Source organism: Bos javanicus, chromosome 28, assembly GCF_032452875.1.
Source record: "Bos javanicus breed banteng chromosome 28, ARS-OSU_banteng_1.0, whole genome shotgun sequence".
Classification (NCBI taxonomy): Eukaryota; Metazoa; Chordata; class Mammalia; order Artiodactyla; family Bovidae; genus Bos; species Bos javanicus.
In genome coordinates, this window is record NC_083895.1 from 35131509 (window position 1) to 35148702 (window position 17194).

General features: G+C 45.0%; 1 protein-coding gene across 2 annotated transcripts in view; it reads right to left on the reverse strand.

Annotated features, from left to right (window-relative positions):
* The window catches only part of POLR3A (RNA polymerase III subunit A), a 46692-nt gene that overhangs the window by 16456 nt on the left and 13042 nt on the right, over positions 1–17194 (reverse strand). For both annotated transcript variants that reach the window (XM_061405440.1, XM_061405439.1), the window contains exons 6-18: positions 16948–17187; positions 16671–16833; positions 16364–16500; positions 14828–14931; positions 13904–14045; positions 11542–11682; positions 10507–10576; positions 10017–10144; positions 9712–9850; positions 7840–8004; positions 4710–4882; positions 2665–2776; positions 1321–1439 (exon numbers count right to left, since the gene is read on the reverse strand). In XM_061405440.1, coding sequence (XP_061261424.1) covers positions 1321–1439; positions 2665–2776; positions 4710–4882; positions 7840–8004; positions 9712–9850; positions 10017–10144; positions 10507–10576; positions 11542–11682; positions 13904–14045; positions 14828–14931; positions 16364–16500; positions 16671–16833; positions 16948–17187 — 1833 coding nt within the window. The remainder of the gene's footprint in view (positions 1–1320; positions 1440–2664; positions 2777–4709; positions 4883–7839; positions 8005–9711; positions 9851–10016; positions 10145–10506; positions 10577–11541; positions 11683–13903; positions 14046–14827; positions 14932–16363; positions 16501–16670; positions 16834–16947; positions 17188–17194) is intronic.

The following is a 17194-nucleotide window of genomic DNA, read 5'->3' on the forward strand; positions in this document are numbered from 1 at the left end:
GAGGGCACCCTGGCCTTCTCCCAGGAAACGACTGTTTTTAAGATACCTGCCGGCAGGCTGGACCTGTCCACCTCCAAAACATAGATGTGTGCTGCTACAGTTTATGGGGATTCATTTTTGGGCTGTTGAAAATATCCTAAAATTTAGATTATGTGTGTTCACAACTCGGTGAACACACTAAGCTGCTGAACTCTACACTTTAAATGGGTGAATATTAAGATAAAGAAAAAAAAAAACTGTAAAAAACCAAAAAAACCCACATATAAAAAACACCCTATGAAATGCCCAATGGCCTTTGAGCTGGACAGGTTCATGTTCCTTGGAGGACAACTCAGATGAACAGGCTAAAATTCTTTTGCCCCATTTCACTTAAGGGGCAGCTGGCATACTCAAAAGCACTTCTAGGCAGGTACCATCTTCCCCAAAGTCTGGCACTAGATATCCTTGGCATCTTTCTAAATTGGTCAGGCTTTGACTCTGAGCCATATAAGCACAGTCAGCCATATAAGCACTCCAGTGACTTGCTGGCTGCCTGACCTCTAGTAAATTCTGATCTTGGACGGAGAGCCCAAGTTGTTCCTGGGGCCACTGGATACGGACAGCGTCTGTCAATTTCAGTACAGCAGGCCCCTCTCCCCAGGAGGGGCTGGCCATAAGTCCTGTAGCTCCTCAGGCCAGGAGCAGCTGGGCCATCTGTGTTTTAGTGTGAATAACAGTTGACTCCATCCAGAATTACTAAGTGACCAAATCAGCTCTAAGTTCCTTAACTGTTCGTTTAATGGCATCTACCCCAGAATCTCAGAAAACCCCAGTACAGGCCTGTCTGTCTCACTCTGCTGACAGTAGTGCCCAGACCACGAGGCCCAACGGAACTCAGAAGTCATTTACAGGCAGTTTAGGAATTCCAGAGAGAACCTGGAATTTCCTGGTTGTTTCACTGTGGTTCACGTGTTCACTGTTTAAAACCTTTTTACTTTTATGTAAGTGTTCCCTAAAATAAGCGTACAGATTGAACGCACACAAATGGTAACAACACAGTCAGATTACTTAAGGTAAAGTTCGATGGGAAACGGACATCCTTCTCCTTAGAAGAGAAAATACACAAAAGGGCACGGGTCCAAGTCTTTCAGCTCCGAGTTTCATGAGGCTCCTTCTACAGGACTCAGTCAAGTTTGGGCTGCAGAGGGAATAACTCTGAGTGGTCCCCACCCTCTATGCCAGCTTCAGGAGTCGCCTAATCGGCAGCCCCAGAGCTTCGGTCATTCTTTCGTGCTGCTGAAGGTTGTCCTTCAAAGTTGTATTTGATCCACTCCTGCTTACCTTTGAGTGTTTTTCAAAGTGAGGCAGGGACCTGTTTTCAAAGCCATCTGGCACTCGCGAGCCACTGATAGCTTGCTGTCCCACACAGGCAATCATCTGTGATATGTTAATGAAGGAACCTGGGGAAGCAGGTCAGAAATGGAACATTCATTTACCAGAATCACAGTAACTGAAGTACAAGCAGATCTGTTGGTAAAAGAGGAATACAACACGGCACAGCCCCCATCCTCCACAAGTTCATACTCTAGGGACGGTGAAGGACAGAACCAGAACAGCAAGGATGGAGCTGTCAGTAACACAAGGAAGGCCAGGCAGGGCTAGAGCTCAGGGGCGAGTGAGCACTCTGGGGCTGGAGGAGAGACTTCCAAGGGGAGTATTTGAGAAGGCAGCATTAACCAGCTGGACTCTTAGATATTATGACTTCCACATAGAGGACATGGGGGAGGAGTTCCAAAATGGGTCAGAGAGTGGGAAGCAGAGACACAGGACAGGAGTGTGGGGTATGCACCAGGAGCAGGGAGGAGACTATGGGGTGAAGGACAGCAAGGCTCAAGAGACTGGACTTTATTCTGTCAGAAATTTGTGAAAACAGGAAGTTTGGAAAGCTCAGGGTTCTGAATTTCAGTGCAGTATCATGAAACCTAACACTTTCAGGTCCTGGCTAACTATAAAATTTAAGGGTATTTAATTATCATCAAACATATGATTTTAAAAATCCCTGGCTCTTCTTTCTTTCTTCAAAAAAATAAGACCAAGTTTACTCAAAGCAGCCTCAAACTCAGAAATCCACACACATGATAAACAAGTTTTTCCAAAGGAGTTAGACATTCTAAAAATGCAAATAACCATCTCTTTCTCTAAGCATTATTTGAAAAGATATAGTGGCTCAGATGGTAAAGCATCTGCCTGAAATGTAGGAGACCCAGGTTCAATCTCTGAGTCAGGAAGATCCCCTGGAGAAGGAAATGGCAACCCACTCCAGTACCCTTGCCTGGAAAATCCCATGGACAGAGGAGCCTGGTAGGCTACAGTCCATGGGGTCACAAAGAGTCGGACACGACTGAGCGACTTCACTTTCTTTCACTTTCACACCCTTATAAACAAAAGGCCTGAAGCTCTTTTTTTTTTTGAGGTTGGTGGAGGCGGGCTGCCGTGTAGCTTGTGGGATCTTGGTTCCCTGACCAGGGATTCAACCTGGGCCTGGGCAGTGAAAGCACTGAGTCCTGACCACTGGACGAACAACCAGGGAATTCTAGGCCTGAAGTTCTGATGCACATTTTCCAGAGCACAACCAGCCAGCCTGCATGGAAGGCAGTGACAGCAGCGGCCAGAGGAGGTGCTCACCTTTGGAACCACACAGAGCCATGGTGAGGGGGCTGTTGCTCTTATCCAGCTCCCGGAGGCAGGCGCTACCTGCGTGGTCACGGATCACGGACAGCTCCTTCAGGATCAAAGCCTGGTGGGAGAAAGAGAGATGCATGGTGCCTATGTGATTACTGATGTTCAACGTGACATTTAAGAGAACGTGAAGAATTCGAGTGAGATGTCAGATTTCCAGCAGATAAAAGGTTTCAAACCTTAGAAGACCAAGATGTCCTATCTCTGCAGACTGACATTTTCCATGTGCTAAGTCATTTCCGTTGTGTCCTACTCTTAGAGGCCCTATGGACTGTAGCCTGTCAGGTTCCTCTGGCCATGGGATTCTCCAGGCAAGAATACTGGAGGGGGTTGCCAGGCCTTTCTCCAGGGGATCTTCCTGACCCAGGGATAGGACTCACGTCACTTATGTCTCCTGCATTGGCAGGCAGATTCTTTACCACTAGTGCCCCCTGGGAAGTCCCACGGGTTTCATAATCAGTGTGTAAGGAAAAAATGGTTAGTAACAAAACCTCGGAAAAGTATTTAAATGGTCAATGAGGTAGAATACATGCAGCTTTGTGTATATACCCTACACAGCGGTGTCTCTGTATGTGCATTATATACGTTACTGTATATACACACGCTTGTGTATACTGTGTATACACACGTGTAACACTTTGCACTTTATGTGACATTATGTTATACGTACTAAAAGAGTGGCGTGTACTGTTGCTAAAATTTGTCTCTGCCAAGCACACACTTGAATTCCCACCAACTGGGCATGTGATTAGGCAACTCAATAGAATACTCTAGTCCATGAGCTCATCTAGACTGCCATCCCTCAACCCACAACCTATGATGCTCAATCAGCTGGGAATCATGCTTTCACTAAAGAGAAGTGCAGCTGAGGCCTCAAGTAATCTTCTAGGTGAGAAACACCCCATTTCTCTCTCTTTTGGTTTTTCTTTAAGACTTACATTAAGAAAGAGCTAATTGTGAACACCTCACACAACTCTGCTTTCTTTTTGCTTTAAAAAGTTCATCAGAAAATTTCTTACTGAGGTTTCCCTGGTGGCTTGGTGGCAAAGAATCTGCCTGCCAATGCAGAAAGACACGGGTTTGATCCCTGGTCTGGGAAGATCCCACATGCCTTGAAGCAACTAAGCCCATGTGCCAGCACTATTGAAGCTGTGCTCTCGAGCCCAAGAGCTGCAACTACCGAGTCCGTGCTGCAACTGCTGAAGCCTGTGTGCCCTGGAGCCCTGTGCTCTGCAACAAGAGACGCCACCGCAATGAGAAGCCACTGCACCACAGTGAAGAGCGGCCCGTGCTCGCCGCAACCAGAGAAAGCCCACACACACCAACCAAGACCCAGAGCAACCAAAAGACGTACAGATAAAATAAAAAAAATTATTTTTGATTGTTCAAAAATCCTTTCTTCCCTACTTACTGAGTTAAAGCCCTGAGCGCCAGGCTACTGGGAGGCAGAAGAGAGTCAGACAGGGCCCTGGTGCAGTCAGACTGCGAAGGCAGGCTGCTTCAGAGAAAACGCAGGACTCTCCTGCCATTCTGACTCTGACACCTGCAGGTCCAGATCTCAGCTAACTTAGCTCCAGACTGGAACGTGCCTGGAACGTGCAACAGACTGGACTGTGACTCTCAAACATGACTTAACCACGTCTCTTTCAAAGACCATCCTTTCAAAGCTGTGGTGTCAGTCTGGTCACAGGATGCTGGTAATAGGGCCAAAGCACTGAAGTACGAGGGACAGAAGGGGCCCAAGTGTGACGATGGAACAAGAGCAGCCCCATGTGGCCAAATGAACAGACAGCTGATCACCACCTGGAACACGAAAGCTGGAAGCGATGGAACAGATTTGATGGGAGGCCCTCCCATCATTAGAACACACACGAGCTGCACAGCTCACAGACGGGCTGAAGCCACTGCCTTTCCTCTCCGCTCACCTCTGTCGCTTCTCTTCAGGGCCTACAATGCCACTGGCTGCTAACCTGACCCAGAGCCAGACTCACCTCCAGAGTCTCCTCGGCGGTGCAGCCAGGCTGCTGCTGCAGCTTGCCTGTGTTCAGGGCTTCGATGTACTCATCGCATTTTTTGTAGCCAGCGTTCAGCAACTCATACTTGGCCTTCAGCAGCCCTTGGCCAGGTGTGACGTCACCAATCCCGATTGAGAATCCACGGTTAGCTGCAGAAGGGTTGGCAAGGAGAGCCAGAAGAGAGAACCATTGATGTTAGTCGACCTGTTATGCAGAAATAAGTTTATACCTTCAGAGAACTTGCTGCAAGCCAGTTAAACAAAAACTTACTGTACCGGTCCCTAAGTTGTTACACAAAGATGACTAAGACTCACTAACCCCTCTCAGAGAGCTCACAACCTGGTATGGAGCACAGGGATGTCCCAACTATATTATAAAGCAGACAGCCACTGAACAGGAAAGAGAGACTGAGAGAGCCAGTTGCAGAAAGTGGGCTACTGGATGGCTGGCGCTCAGCATCCCAGACACCTCTCTGCTCCAATTCTCTTTTTCAGAAATCGTTCCAAAATAGAGGCTAAGAAGCAAATGTTAACTCTACCTTTGATTGAACTATACACCATCAATAATCCTAACCCTAACACCTGTAGCAACTGGGCAGGTGAGGGGCAACTGGATTAACAGGGTGGGGAAGGGGATGCTGAAAAGTGGCTGTGGAGTGGAGGGCCACTGAGTCTGAAAGTCTCAGAAACAAATCCTCACATTCTGTTGGAGGTAATGTACGAGCTACAAATGGGGAAACCTGGATGGAAAGTTTGTACAAGTACATCTTTTTTTACTGTGCTTCATAGATAGTGTGTTTCTTTAAAAACAGAAGGTTTGTGGCAACCTTGTATTTGAACAAGTCTAAAAGCACAATTTTTCCAATGGTATTTGCTCATTTTGTGTCTCTATGTTGAATTTCAGTAATTCTCACATTATTTTAAACACTTCCATTATTATATTTTTATGATGCTCTGGGCTGTTGTTATTATGACTCACTGAAGGCTCAAAAGATTAGCATTTTTCAGCAATAAAGTCTTTTTTTTATTAAGGTGTGTACATGTAAGACACTAAGATCACTGCATCTGATCCCATCACTTCATGGCAAATAGACGGGGAAAAGTGAAAGCAGTGACACATTTTATTTTCTTGGATCCAAAATCACTGTGGACGGCGACCGCAGCCATGAAATTAAGACACCTGCTCCTTGCAAGAAAAGCTATGACAAACCTAGACAGCATATTAAAAAGCAAAGACATCACTTTGCTGACAAATGTCTGTATAATCAAAACTATGGTTTTTCCAGTAGTCATGTATGGATGTGAGTGTTGGATCATAAAGAAGGCTGAGCACTGAAGAACTGATGCCTTCGAACTGGTGTTGGAGAAGACTCTTTACAGTCCAGTGGACTGCAAGGAGATCAAACCAGTCAATCCGAAAGGAAATCAATCCTGAACATTCACTGGAAGGATTGATACTAAAGCTGAAGCTCCAATACTTTGGCCACCTGATATGAAAAGCTGACTCATTGGAAAAGACCCTGATGCTGGGAAAAACTGAAGGCAAAAGAAGAGGGTGGCAGAGGACGAGGTGGTTAGATAGTATCACTGATTCAATGGACAAGAATCTGAGCAAACGCTGGCAAACACAGGGAAGCCTGGCATGCTGCAGTCCATGAGTCATAAAGAGTCAGACACAGCTTATCGACTGAACAACAACATGTTAAACACATAATACTATTGCATACTTAATAAGACTATAGTACAAACAAGCTTTTTATGCACTGGGAAACCAAAACATTCATATGAGTTGCTTGATTGTTATACATGCTTCATCATGGTATCTAGAACCAAACCTGCAATGTTTGAGGTCTGTCTATAAAAAAAGAGGCCTCAGGCCCTTCCCGCTACGGGAAACAGAGTGCTATACAAGAGGTGTTTGAGCATCAAGAATAGGAAGTCTTAAAAAGAGAAGAAAGAAAAGAAGGAAACCAAGAGAAAAGAACTACTGGCAAATAAGAACAATGGCTGGAAATTAAATATATGATACTGAAAATTAAAAAAAAAAAACAAAACAACTGTTAAAAAGAAAACTGAATCCAGAAACAAATAAATGGACAACAGGGAAAAAGAGAAAATCAGAGAATCACTCCAAGAACTCTACCAGACAATTAACAGAAATTCCAAAAAGCAAGAACAGAGAAAGTAAAAGAGAGACTATGATCAGAAAAAGTACAAGAAAATTTCCAGAACTGAAGGACACATGTTGCAGATTGAGAGAGCCTGCTGAGCGCTCAGCACAATGAATGATAAACATCCCAAGGCTGCATCATTGTAAACTTTCAGAATGCCAGAAACAAAGAGGATCTCAAAGCTTCTAGAATAAAAAGACAATTCAGGATAAACAAGGTCCTAAAGTACAGCTCAGGGAGTCATATTCAATATCCTGTAAAAAACCACAATGGAAAAGAATATTTTAAAAAAAAGAATGCATGTATGTATATAACTGGATTACCCAAAAACTGGATACTGCAATTAAAAAAAAGACAATTCAAATGCAAAAAGTTGGGAATAAGAAGAGAAATACATTTTACAGCAACCCTAAAAGAACAGAATGGAGTAATACCTTCAAAATTCTCAGGGAAAATAACATTCAGTCTAGAATTCTACACTCAGCCGAAGAGTCAAATCTAAGAGTAGACTAAAGACAGACTAAAGATATCCGGGGTCACGCAAAGAAAACCTCCTGGCCTAGTGCACAGGCCAGTAGGGAAACACTGAGTCAGCTGGGAGGGCTGAACTGTGGAAGGACCAGAGGGTGACACTTCTGCACAGGCTACCTTGGAAGCAGCCCATGAAGGCCCTTTGTATAACAGCCCATGTATGTCATGGGCATTAGGGAGCTACTGTAGCTTTTGAGAAGAGAACTGGGAAGCAAATTCGAATCTGCAGTCAAATTGGTCAGCATCAAGTTTATTTCATTAAGAAAAGCATAAATGGTTTAGCCTGGAACAAGTATCCTTTTCTTTGTGTTTGTATGTGTTTGGGGCAGGGGGATGAAATAGGAAAAGAACCCCCTAAAACATCAATAACCTATAGCAATAAAACAAGGACGCTAAGACACTCACACAAGTAGACGGGAGCCAGCCTGGCAAGCCGTGACATCGCGTCGGCAGCTTCATTCTGCCCCCAGTCTCGCAGCAAAATGTAAAAAATGTTGTTCTTGGATCCTGACCCCAGCGTTCCTTTGTCCATGCTGCCACTCATCAGCTCGCTGTTCTGGATGGTGACGTCTGGAAGGAAAAGATTATGGACTCACACAAATGATTATCTGTTACTCTGTCTCATTCCAAAATGAATTTAAGGCAGTTGAGAAAATTTGTTTTTTAAGTTAGAGCAGAGCAAATAGAAATGATCTCTAAAAAATTTCTTTTTGAGGGGGGAAAAGGAGAAATCTAGCAACTTTTGAAAAGCAGGAAAGATCTAGTTCGTTACCCTATAGCCCTGACTCTGAAAGGCTCTCTCGTCGTCTTTATCTGTGATATGTGGATGGCAGTATCAAGCTCTGCCATCTTTATGTCATGGGGATGTTTTGGGTACCAATTCAATCATGTACAACAAAGTGTTGTTTATAAAGCACTTCCTTATTCACTAAGACATTGAAAACTAGGAGTGGCACCATCGTGAAAAGCCTAAACGACAAAATGAAATTTGTATCTGGAAACAAAAACACAATATAAAACAAGAAGCCAAAATACATTAAAGTCCAAGGAGTACACTTATGAAACCGGGGGGCGGGGGAGAGAAAAAAAATCAGTGCTCTTCATCATGAGACAGCAGAGAATCCTTGACCTTCAGAGAGTTTTTGCGGTTCAGTCGTCTCTATAGAGGCCTGCAGATCCACCTTTCGTCACAAAGCCTTGCTAGCAAAGGCCATTCTAAACCAGTGTTACTCAAAGCAGTCTGCTGGGGAACTGTCTGTTAGCAGCCTGGGACCGAGAGAGTAAATGCTGCCTGAATAGCATAGGTCTGGGGAACACACTCTTGGGCTGAATCAGTCTAGGGGACTCAGAGGACTCATATTTAAATGTTCTGTTAAACTGGGGCTTCCCAGGTGGCGTTAGCGGTAAAGAGCTTGCCTGCCGATGCAGGAGACTAGAGCCAGAGGTTCGGTCCCTGAGTCAGGAAGACCCTTGGAGAAGGAAATGGCAACCCACTCCAGGATTCTTGCCAGGAGAATCCCATGGACAGGGGAGCCTGGTGGGCTATACAGTCCATAGGGTCGCAAAGAGTCAGACACGACTGAATGACCTAGCACACACAGCACTGTTACATCTGATCCACATGTGATCAAAGCCTCCACTGACCGGCTGAGGCAGGTAAAAATCAGCCTTTCAGTAGTACTTTACAGCCATGGATGTGTGCTCCATTGCTCATGTGTGTTCAACTCCTGGCGACCCAGTGAACTGTAGCGCACCAGGCTCCTCTGGCCACGGGATTTTCCAGGCTAGAATACTGAGTGGGTTGCCATTTCTTCCTCCTGGAGATCTTTCTGACCCAGAAATTCAACCCGTTTCCTGTATCTCCTGAATTGGCAAGCAGATTCTTTACCACAGAGCCACTTGGGAAACCCACTTACATATACTTCTAGTCATACTTCTAAACAATGAACACATTTTTGGACATAAAATAACAAATTATAAGCCTTAAATAATGAGACCCTTGTACAGCAAAACACACACACACACACACAAACCAACAACAGAAAAAGAGGAAAAGAATTTCATTAATTGGCAGAAACAAGTCACCTGAGACAAAGCACGTGGAGAAGAGCACTCTAACTGCCGGTTGGCCATGTGTCCACATGACCTCTACCTTCTGGAGAAACACCAGCTGCATTTCCCTGAAGAACAAACTTCCTGCCTAAGGCCTTAGGGAAACACGGGGTTTACGCGAAAAGTGAAGGGAACTGCTGGCCCCGACCTGCTGCCTTCACTCACAGGAGTCGTTGACACAGAGGTCCTCGCCTCTGCCGCAGTACTGCTTGCCCTTGGTTCGGAGGTTGGCCCTCACTGGATTGTCATCGCTGGGTCTCAGGATGACACTGAAGATCTGCTTTCCCGTCCACAGGGTGACAGGCTGGAGGAGGAGAGAAGCCAGAGCGTCAGCGGGCCGAGCCTGCTCTCACCTGCCCTTCACACCAACGAGCCAAGATGGTACAGCGGTCACAAGCCTACTTGGCACCAGCAGGTGCACCCCAGACCACCGGTGCGTCCGCACACACCGTCACAGCTCCTGCACAAACCTTGAGTATTGTAGGGGGTGGGAGACGAACTTTAATTTTCTCATCCTTGCCCACCAGTATTGAAGCGATGATCTGACAAGCTTTGGCTCGGTCAAAGAAAGTATCCTTAAGAGTGAGGAGATAGGCACCTGAGGATGTTAAGAAAGAACACAAAACGAAGGAAAGGAATGAAATTGTGAGAAAAATCACAAGGTTTCAACTTTAAAAATACAGACAAACTATCACTAAAAGAGTGAGGTAAAACACAGCTGCTGCCTGGCCTTCTCTTCCAACGAGAATCCAGGCTCCACAGGGAAAGGGACTTTGTCTTACCCGTTGCCATGTCCCCAGCACTTAGAAAAGTAAAAAATACCTCGTGTATGGTTCATGAACACAATCACTCAGTAAACAAACAACAGAATTACACAGCTTTTCAAGTGCTCACGTGAACACGTGAAAGAGAACCCTCGTGTTCCAAAGTCTCTTTTCAAGTAAATTCCACAAAACCCACCTGTCAGAAAATCCTGAATAGCAGCAATTAGTGGTTCTCCATTTCTCGGTGTTACAAGGTTTGCTTTAGTCTGAAGGAAAAAGGAACATAGTACGTTAGCCGTGTTTGGATGCGTGATGCGGCCCCAAAATCTTCACCACAAACACTCTTAATGGTTATGGACAAGTGAAGAGCGCAGGAAGGTAAGGCTACGAATGGGAGGCTGGGGGTTCTTAACTGCAGCTTTGTCACTAATATCGTCATCTGTCAACGGCAGAGGTAAAAAATACCAGCAAGACTGACCTCAGAGGTCCCTATGTTTAAATACCGTGTGGAGTCGTTCTGCATTCTTATAAAGAACTCTCTGGGTAAAAGACGTTAGTGTAATTAGAAATGCTCTCCTCCAGAGAAAACTTCCTTCTATGAATGATGGGTAGCACTGTGCTATCTTTGAAGTCAATCAATTCCACACTGGTTACAATAATGGCAGAATGGTCGGTCAAGCTTCTCTTGGTTGAGACACTAAGTTAGAACAGCATTTATTAATCATCCAAATGTAATGAGTGCCTACGCTAGCAAAAACAGGCGCTAGCTGTTCACTGCATAAGCACCCAATTTAAAGAAGGTTCTGTATATCAAGGTGCATTTGCTTAGGAACTCGCTGGTGGTCCAGTGGTTAGCACTCTGTGCTTTCACTGCTGAGGGTGTGGGTTCAATCCCTGGTCGGGGAACTAAGATCCTGTAAGCAGCCGCTTGGCACAGCCAAAAGGGGGGGGAAAAAAGGTGCATCAGCTCCAATCCTTTATCTGAAGTATAATGGACCATGACATCCAGCAGTCACGCTTCTGACACACCCTGTCTTACCTTTTCATAACTGGTGTGCATGTGTGTGTATTCTCCTAGGAAACCACAGTACAGGTCGGAAGGTACCCAGTCCTTTCAACTCCCCACCCATGAGAGAAACCAACTCCCTTACATACTACGGGTGTTTTCAAACAAGACTTGTTTCCCTTCTCCTCCTTTTTCTCAGGAGCTGGGATGCACCACCCTACATACCCCCATGAGAACAAGGGCTTCTGCTTTAGCTTCTTCTGTTTGAGGAAGATGAAGGTTCATTTCATCTCCATCAAAATCCGCATTGTAGGGTGTACAGACACACTCGTTAAATCTGAAAGTCCGGTGGGGCTTGACCCTGGCCTGTGGAATACAAAACAAAGCAAATCAGGAAAAGGACATAAGTCATTTATTCAAATCTTCTTAGTCCCATTATTTAAAAAAAAAAGGCTTCCTGCAGACCTGCACACTTTACATTAAGGAAGAAAATTCCTAGTATGTTCTGGTATGGATGAGGTCATTAGTTCAGTTCAGTTGCTCAGTTGTGTCAGACTCTTGACAACCCCAGGGACTACAGCACACCAGGCTTCCCTGTCCATCACCAACTCCCGGAGCTTGCTCAAACTCATGTCCATTGAACTGGTGATGCCATCCAATCATCTTGTCCTCTGCTGTATTCTTCTCCTGCCTTCAATCTTTCCCAGCATCAGGGTCTTTTCATGAGTCAGTTCTTCGCATCATGTAGCCAAAGTACTGGAGCTTCAGCTTCAGCATCAGTCCCTCCAATAAATACTCAGGACTAATTTCCTTTAGCATTGACTGGTTTGACCTCCTTGCAGTCCCAGGGATTATCAAGAGTCTTTGACAAGGAACCTTGCAAGGAAGGCACCACGCCGAGGCATCTGACCTTCTTCACATGGCTAAGACAGCCAGCCAGCCAGCGTGTACCTCCTGAAATATGGCAAGAGGAAGCAGCCAGCACCACCTATGAGTTATTATTGCCAAAAAAGTTCTACTTGAATCTGATTATGCTTTGAGAGTTTATTTCTAGTTTACAGGAAAACAACGAAGCATGCAGGAACCCTCACTGCCACACACAGGCAGACAAATAAAGAACGTGCAGCGTTCTTCAGGACAAATGACCTGGTTTTTTCAGACATGACACGGAAATTAAAAGGAGGAGGGAGGACTGTAATAGGGGCTTAAGACATGGATCAATTAAATGTGTAGATTTCAGATCTCACTTTGAACAAACTAGCTGCAAAAAGATTTTTGAGACACATGGGGCAATCTGACTATGGCCGGGGGGAATGACTTCATTTTGGTGAGGTGTGATCATGGCACTGTAGCTATGCGTGTTTTGCAGAAGCAAGCTGAAAACACATGGGAAAAAGACATGGCACCTGGTTTCATCAAAGGAAAAAGGGAGAGAGAAAACCAGTGTGGCAAAAGCTTGAAAATGACTGAACATAAAGGATGGGGTGCGTGAGTTCATCACAGTACCTTTCTACTTTTGTATATACTTGAAAGTTTTCAAATAAAAATATTTCTATGTTAAATGGGCCGAGTTTCCAGAAAGGGAAGGCTTCTGTTCACCTCCTGCTGCTGCTGCTGCTGCTGCGTCGCTTCAGTCCTGTCCAACTCTATGCGACCCCAAAGACAGCAGCCCACCAGGCTTCCCCGTCCCTGGGATTCTCCAGGCAAGAACACTGGAGTGGGTTGCCATTTCCTCTTCCAATGCATGAAAGTGAAAACTCAGAGTGAAGTCACTCGGTCGTGTCTGACTCTTCGCGACCCCATGGACTGCAGCCTACCAGGCTCCTCCATCCATGGCATTTTCCAGGCAAGAGTACTGGACTGGGGTGCCATCGCCTTCTCCGTTTGTTCACCTCCTAGAGCTCCATAATCATAAAGTCTATCTTTGGTATTTCTGCCATTGAGCAAAAAGATTGATGTAATGTTTCCATAAACTACTGGGAAAAAAATCAATCTAGAAAAACACTACCTTAGGAGCCTGTTTGCAAATGCTCAGGGATTTAATGGTTTTTTCATATAGGAGAATTTATGAATATTTAACAAATTGAAGTTGCATCTTGTTTCCATTTGAAATCTCCAGAAAAGGAAACTGCTGCTGTTGCAAAGTAAACTGCTCCAAAAAATATGCCTTCAGGTCTTGGTCGGAGGACGACTACAAAGAAAAATCCTGTAAGCATTTTAGCTTCTTAGTTAATATGCTGTTTTAAATCAAGTCGATTTTCTGCCATGTCTATTTTACATAATTTTGTGCACACAGATATGCATCTATGTTGTCTGTAAGTGAAATCACAGTCGTCACTTTCACACTAATTTTCAATTAGTTCCTGTTTCAATGTTGTGTGAAAAGTATGTTATAAATATTAAAAACATTGAAGGGAAGCTTGAAATTGAAGAGTTTCACTCAAACTAAAATGGAAGAGAAGAGGAAAACCAAAAGTTATAAAAATTTGAGATTACTGGCAGTTTAAACTTTAGATGTCTGGAGTTTGAGCAGGGCGCACACAGCAAAGCTCCACCCAGCAGATACGAACACCAGTCTCCTGCTCACCAGGTGCGCCATGATGCTCAGTTTGTGCAGCGAGGGCTGCCGGTTGAAGAGGACCACGTCTCCATCGATGAGGTGCCTCTCCACAATGTCCCCGAACTTGAGCTCCTGGGCCATCTTTTCTCTGTTTCCGTATTTCAGAAACCTTAACATACAATAATGGACATAACCTGTGAGAACAGTTTCCTCAGCACGTTTCTCCCTCTTCATATCTAAAATGACCATGTTTCACTGAATTTAAGGTGCCTCCCTCCACTGTCAATTAAACCACCGTAACAACAACAAAATTGTTTTTGTAACTTTATTTTTTGGCCACGCCAAGTGGCCTGTGGGATCCTAGTTCCCCAAACAGGAATTAAACCCCGGCCCACGGGAGTGTAAGTGCCAAGCCCTAACCAATGGGCCACCAGGGAAGTCCCTAAACTACAACAAATTGATTGTATGACACCTCTTAATTTTAGAAATGTCCAACTATGATAAAAGTATGTCTTAGAGTCACAGAAACTGAGTAATAAACTAGCTTCTAGCACAGGGCCCTGGTGATGTTTGAATTTCATGAAACGAAAAGCACTGGTGATCAGCTCATGTCACTGTGAAAAGCCAGAACTGACAAAGTGTGTGCCTCCTGGGTTATGAGTGCACCCAGAGCACCCAGGTGGCCCAGAAAATGATCTGCTTTCACACCCCAATGCGGTGTATCTACCTAAATGTTAAATGCTATTGAATAAACGAACACTGTGCATCCATTCAAAGAGCCAGTAGAGGAAACAAAACGTACCTAGGCTAACTGCAATTTAAACAGGTGTTTTCCACATGTCAACATATCACAATAATTGTACTTTGGACTGCTTTCTGTGGCTGAGTATGGCGACAGTGAACTTGGTCACGAGGAGATAATCACATCCAACCACACTGTGAAAGCCTTACCTTTTCATCTGCGTGTGTCTCTGCTGAATGAAATTGGCTCCTGGGTGAACTTCAGGGCCATTTCGAACCAGTTTCCTCAAAAAGTTGATGTTTGCTTTGTTCACCTGGAGGACCACAGCAGGAAACAGAGCGAGGCACTGTTAGGTTTCACTACGCTCGCATGCCATCCTGAATTGAGTCTCAGCCTCCACTTTAAGTGATTCTAGGGGGTGTCCCTGGTGGCCCCTTGCATAGGACTCTGCACTTCCACTGCATGGGGAAAGGGTTTGATCGCTGGTCAGGGAACTAAGATCCCACATGCCACTTGTGGGGTCCAGGAAAAAAAAAAGCATAACTGAACCCCTTGTGCAATTCTAGGAGAGAGGTACCTGCGGCACGCTGCTGCCAAGGTCTTCAGTGTAAGGACAACGGCTCACGTCTGAATTCGGCCACTCACTTGCTGGGTGACAGGGCCAGGTCCGTGACTGACCTTTGGCTTCTCTACTGATAAAATGACTGGGCTGGACTGATCTGCAGGGACCTTTCAGCATATTCTGTGACCCTAAAAACAGGTGGCAGCTTCATCTGCAGTGATTCACCATGGGCTTCTAAGGTTTAAAAGCTGTTAACACCAGAACAGCAGGTCCTGGACTGCACCAGCATGTCCTGCAGCCTACTGGACAAGAGTCTCGTGGGGCACTGTCTCAGAGAAGGAACTCATCCAAGGACACTACTTTTTTTAAATTCTGACTGCACTGAGTCTCTGTTGCAGCTCTTCCTTGAGGCGTGTGCAAGGCTAGCTGCCTTGTAGCATGTAGGACCTTAGTTGCCTGACCAGGGACTGAACCGGTGTCCCCTGCATTGGAAGGCGGATTCTCAACCACTGGACCACCAGGTCCCAACCAAGGATACTTTTTATACAAGCTTTTTACCAGAAGCACCTATGGTCTGGGCTAATTATGAATTTCAAGAACAAAGTCAAAGCCAATCAATATCTTCCTGTTATCAGACCTTTCAACTATCTACACCTCAGTTAAAAAAGAAAATACTATAAATACCAGTTTACACTCACGACGAGTATGAACTCAGTGTAAAGTGGTACAGCCTTTCTGGTTATGCATCAACAGCTTTTTAATATTCAGAGTCTTTGAGTCAATGATTCTAATGTTTTAAAAATGATTCTAAAATCATTTAAAAATTCTAATGTTTTAACTCATCCCAAGAAAATTAACTGGGTGTGGATGTTTATCATTTAGTTATTTAAGGCATGAGGTATGAACTAGCACAGAAAAATATCAAAGATGGAAAAAAGTAGACTTGAATGTTTAATGCATATCTGAGTATTTGAATATAAAGCAGACACCACTGTGTACGTGTTGTAGATGTTATATATGGTGACACACGTGTGAAACAAACTGGAAAAACACACACACACGCGCCAGACTGTGGGCTGGGTGGGTTACTGGGGGTTCCCCACTGTTGAGATTGTTTGGAACCTCGGAACATAACATAAAACACTGGATTCAGACAAAGTACTGAGCAGTTCAATGTACTTACCTTCTCAGGAAATGTTAGAATTTTGGCCACGTGAACTGGCACAGCTACCTCATCAATTCGGAGGTTGGGGTCAGGTGAGATGACTGTTCTACCAGAAAAATCCACCCTCTTTCCTGAGAGATTGCCTCTGAATCGACCTAAATAAATAAAAACATATCGTCTCCAGGGCACAACGTGTGCCGTTTGGGAGCAACGCGACCAGAAAGGCCAAGGGAAGACTGATCTCCAACGAGGTAAGCTGGACACACATCCCCCAAACGCACCCAAGGCAGCAGACTGTCTTCTGCACACGCAGGTGGACACGTACCCTGCTTTCCCTTCAGGCGCTGGACAAAGCCTCTGGTCCATTTCTTGGGTGCCATATTGAGGGGGATGCCTGAGAGCTCGCTGTTAATGTAGAGAGCACACTGCAGCTGCAGGAAGTCCCAGTCTTCCATGATCATCTGGGTCTTGGCTCCGGATATCCGATGCTAAGAATGAGCAGAAGCAAGCCTGGTCAATTTGACTTTCTCCATCAGACACTTCTGTTTGCAGGGACAGACTCCAAAACCTGGAGTTTGGAAATGCCCATGGGAAGTGCTGACCTTTTTAATGACGTCATTTAGGAAAATGATTTCTGTCAACTTCATCGTCAGATCGTCTTCATTGGTGCCAGACTTCAAATCGCTCACGACAGAGGGTCTGATGCACAAAGGGGGCACTAAGAGTCGTGTGAGAATCAAATCGGAGGGCTTTCCAGCTTCCGGATTCATCAGAAGTAGAGGGATATCTTCAGCTGGGATTCGTTTAAATAAATTCAAAACTACTAAGGGATTCAAGTTTTCCTATGGA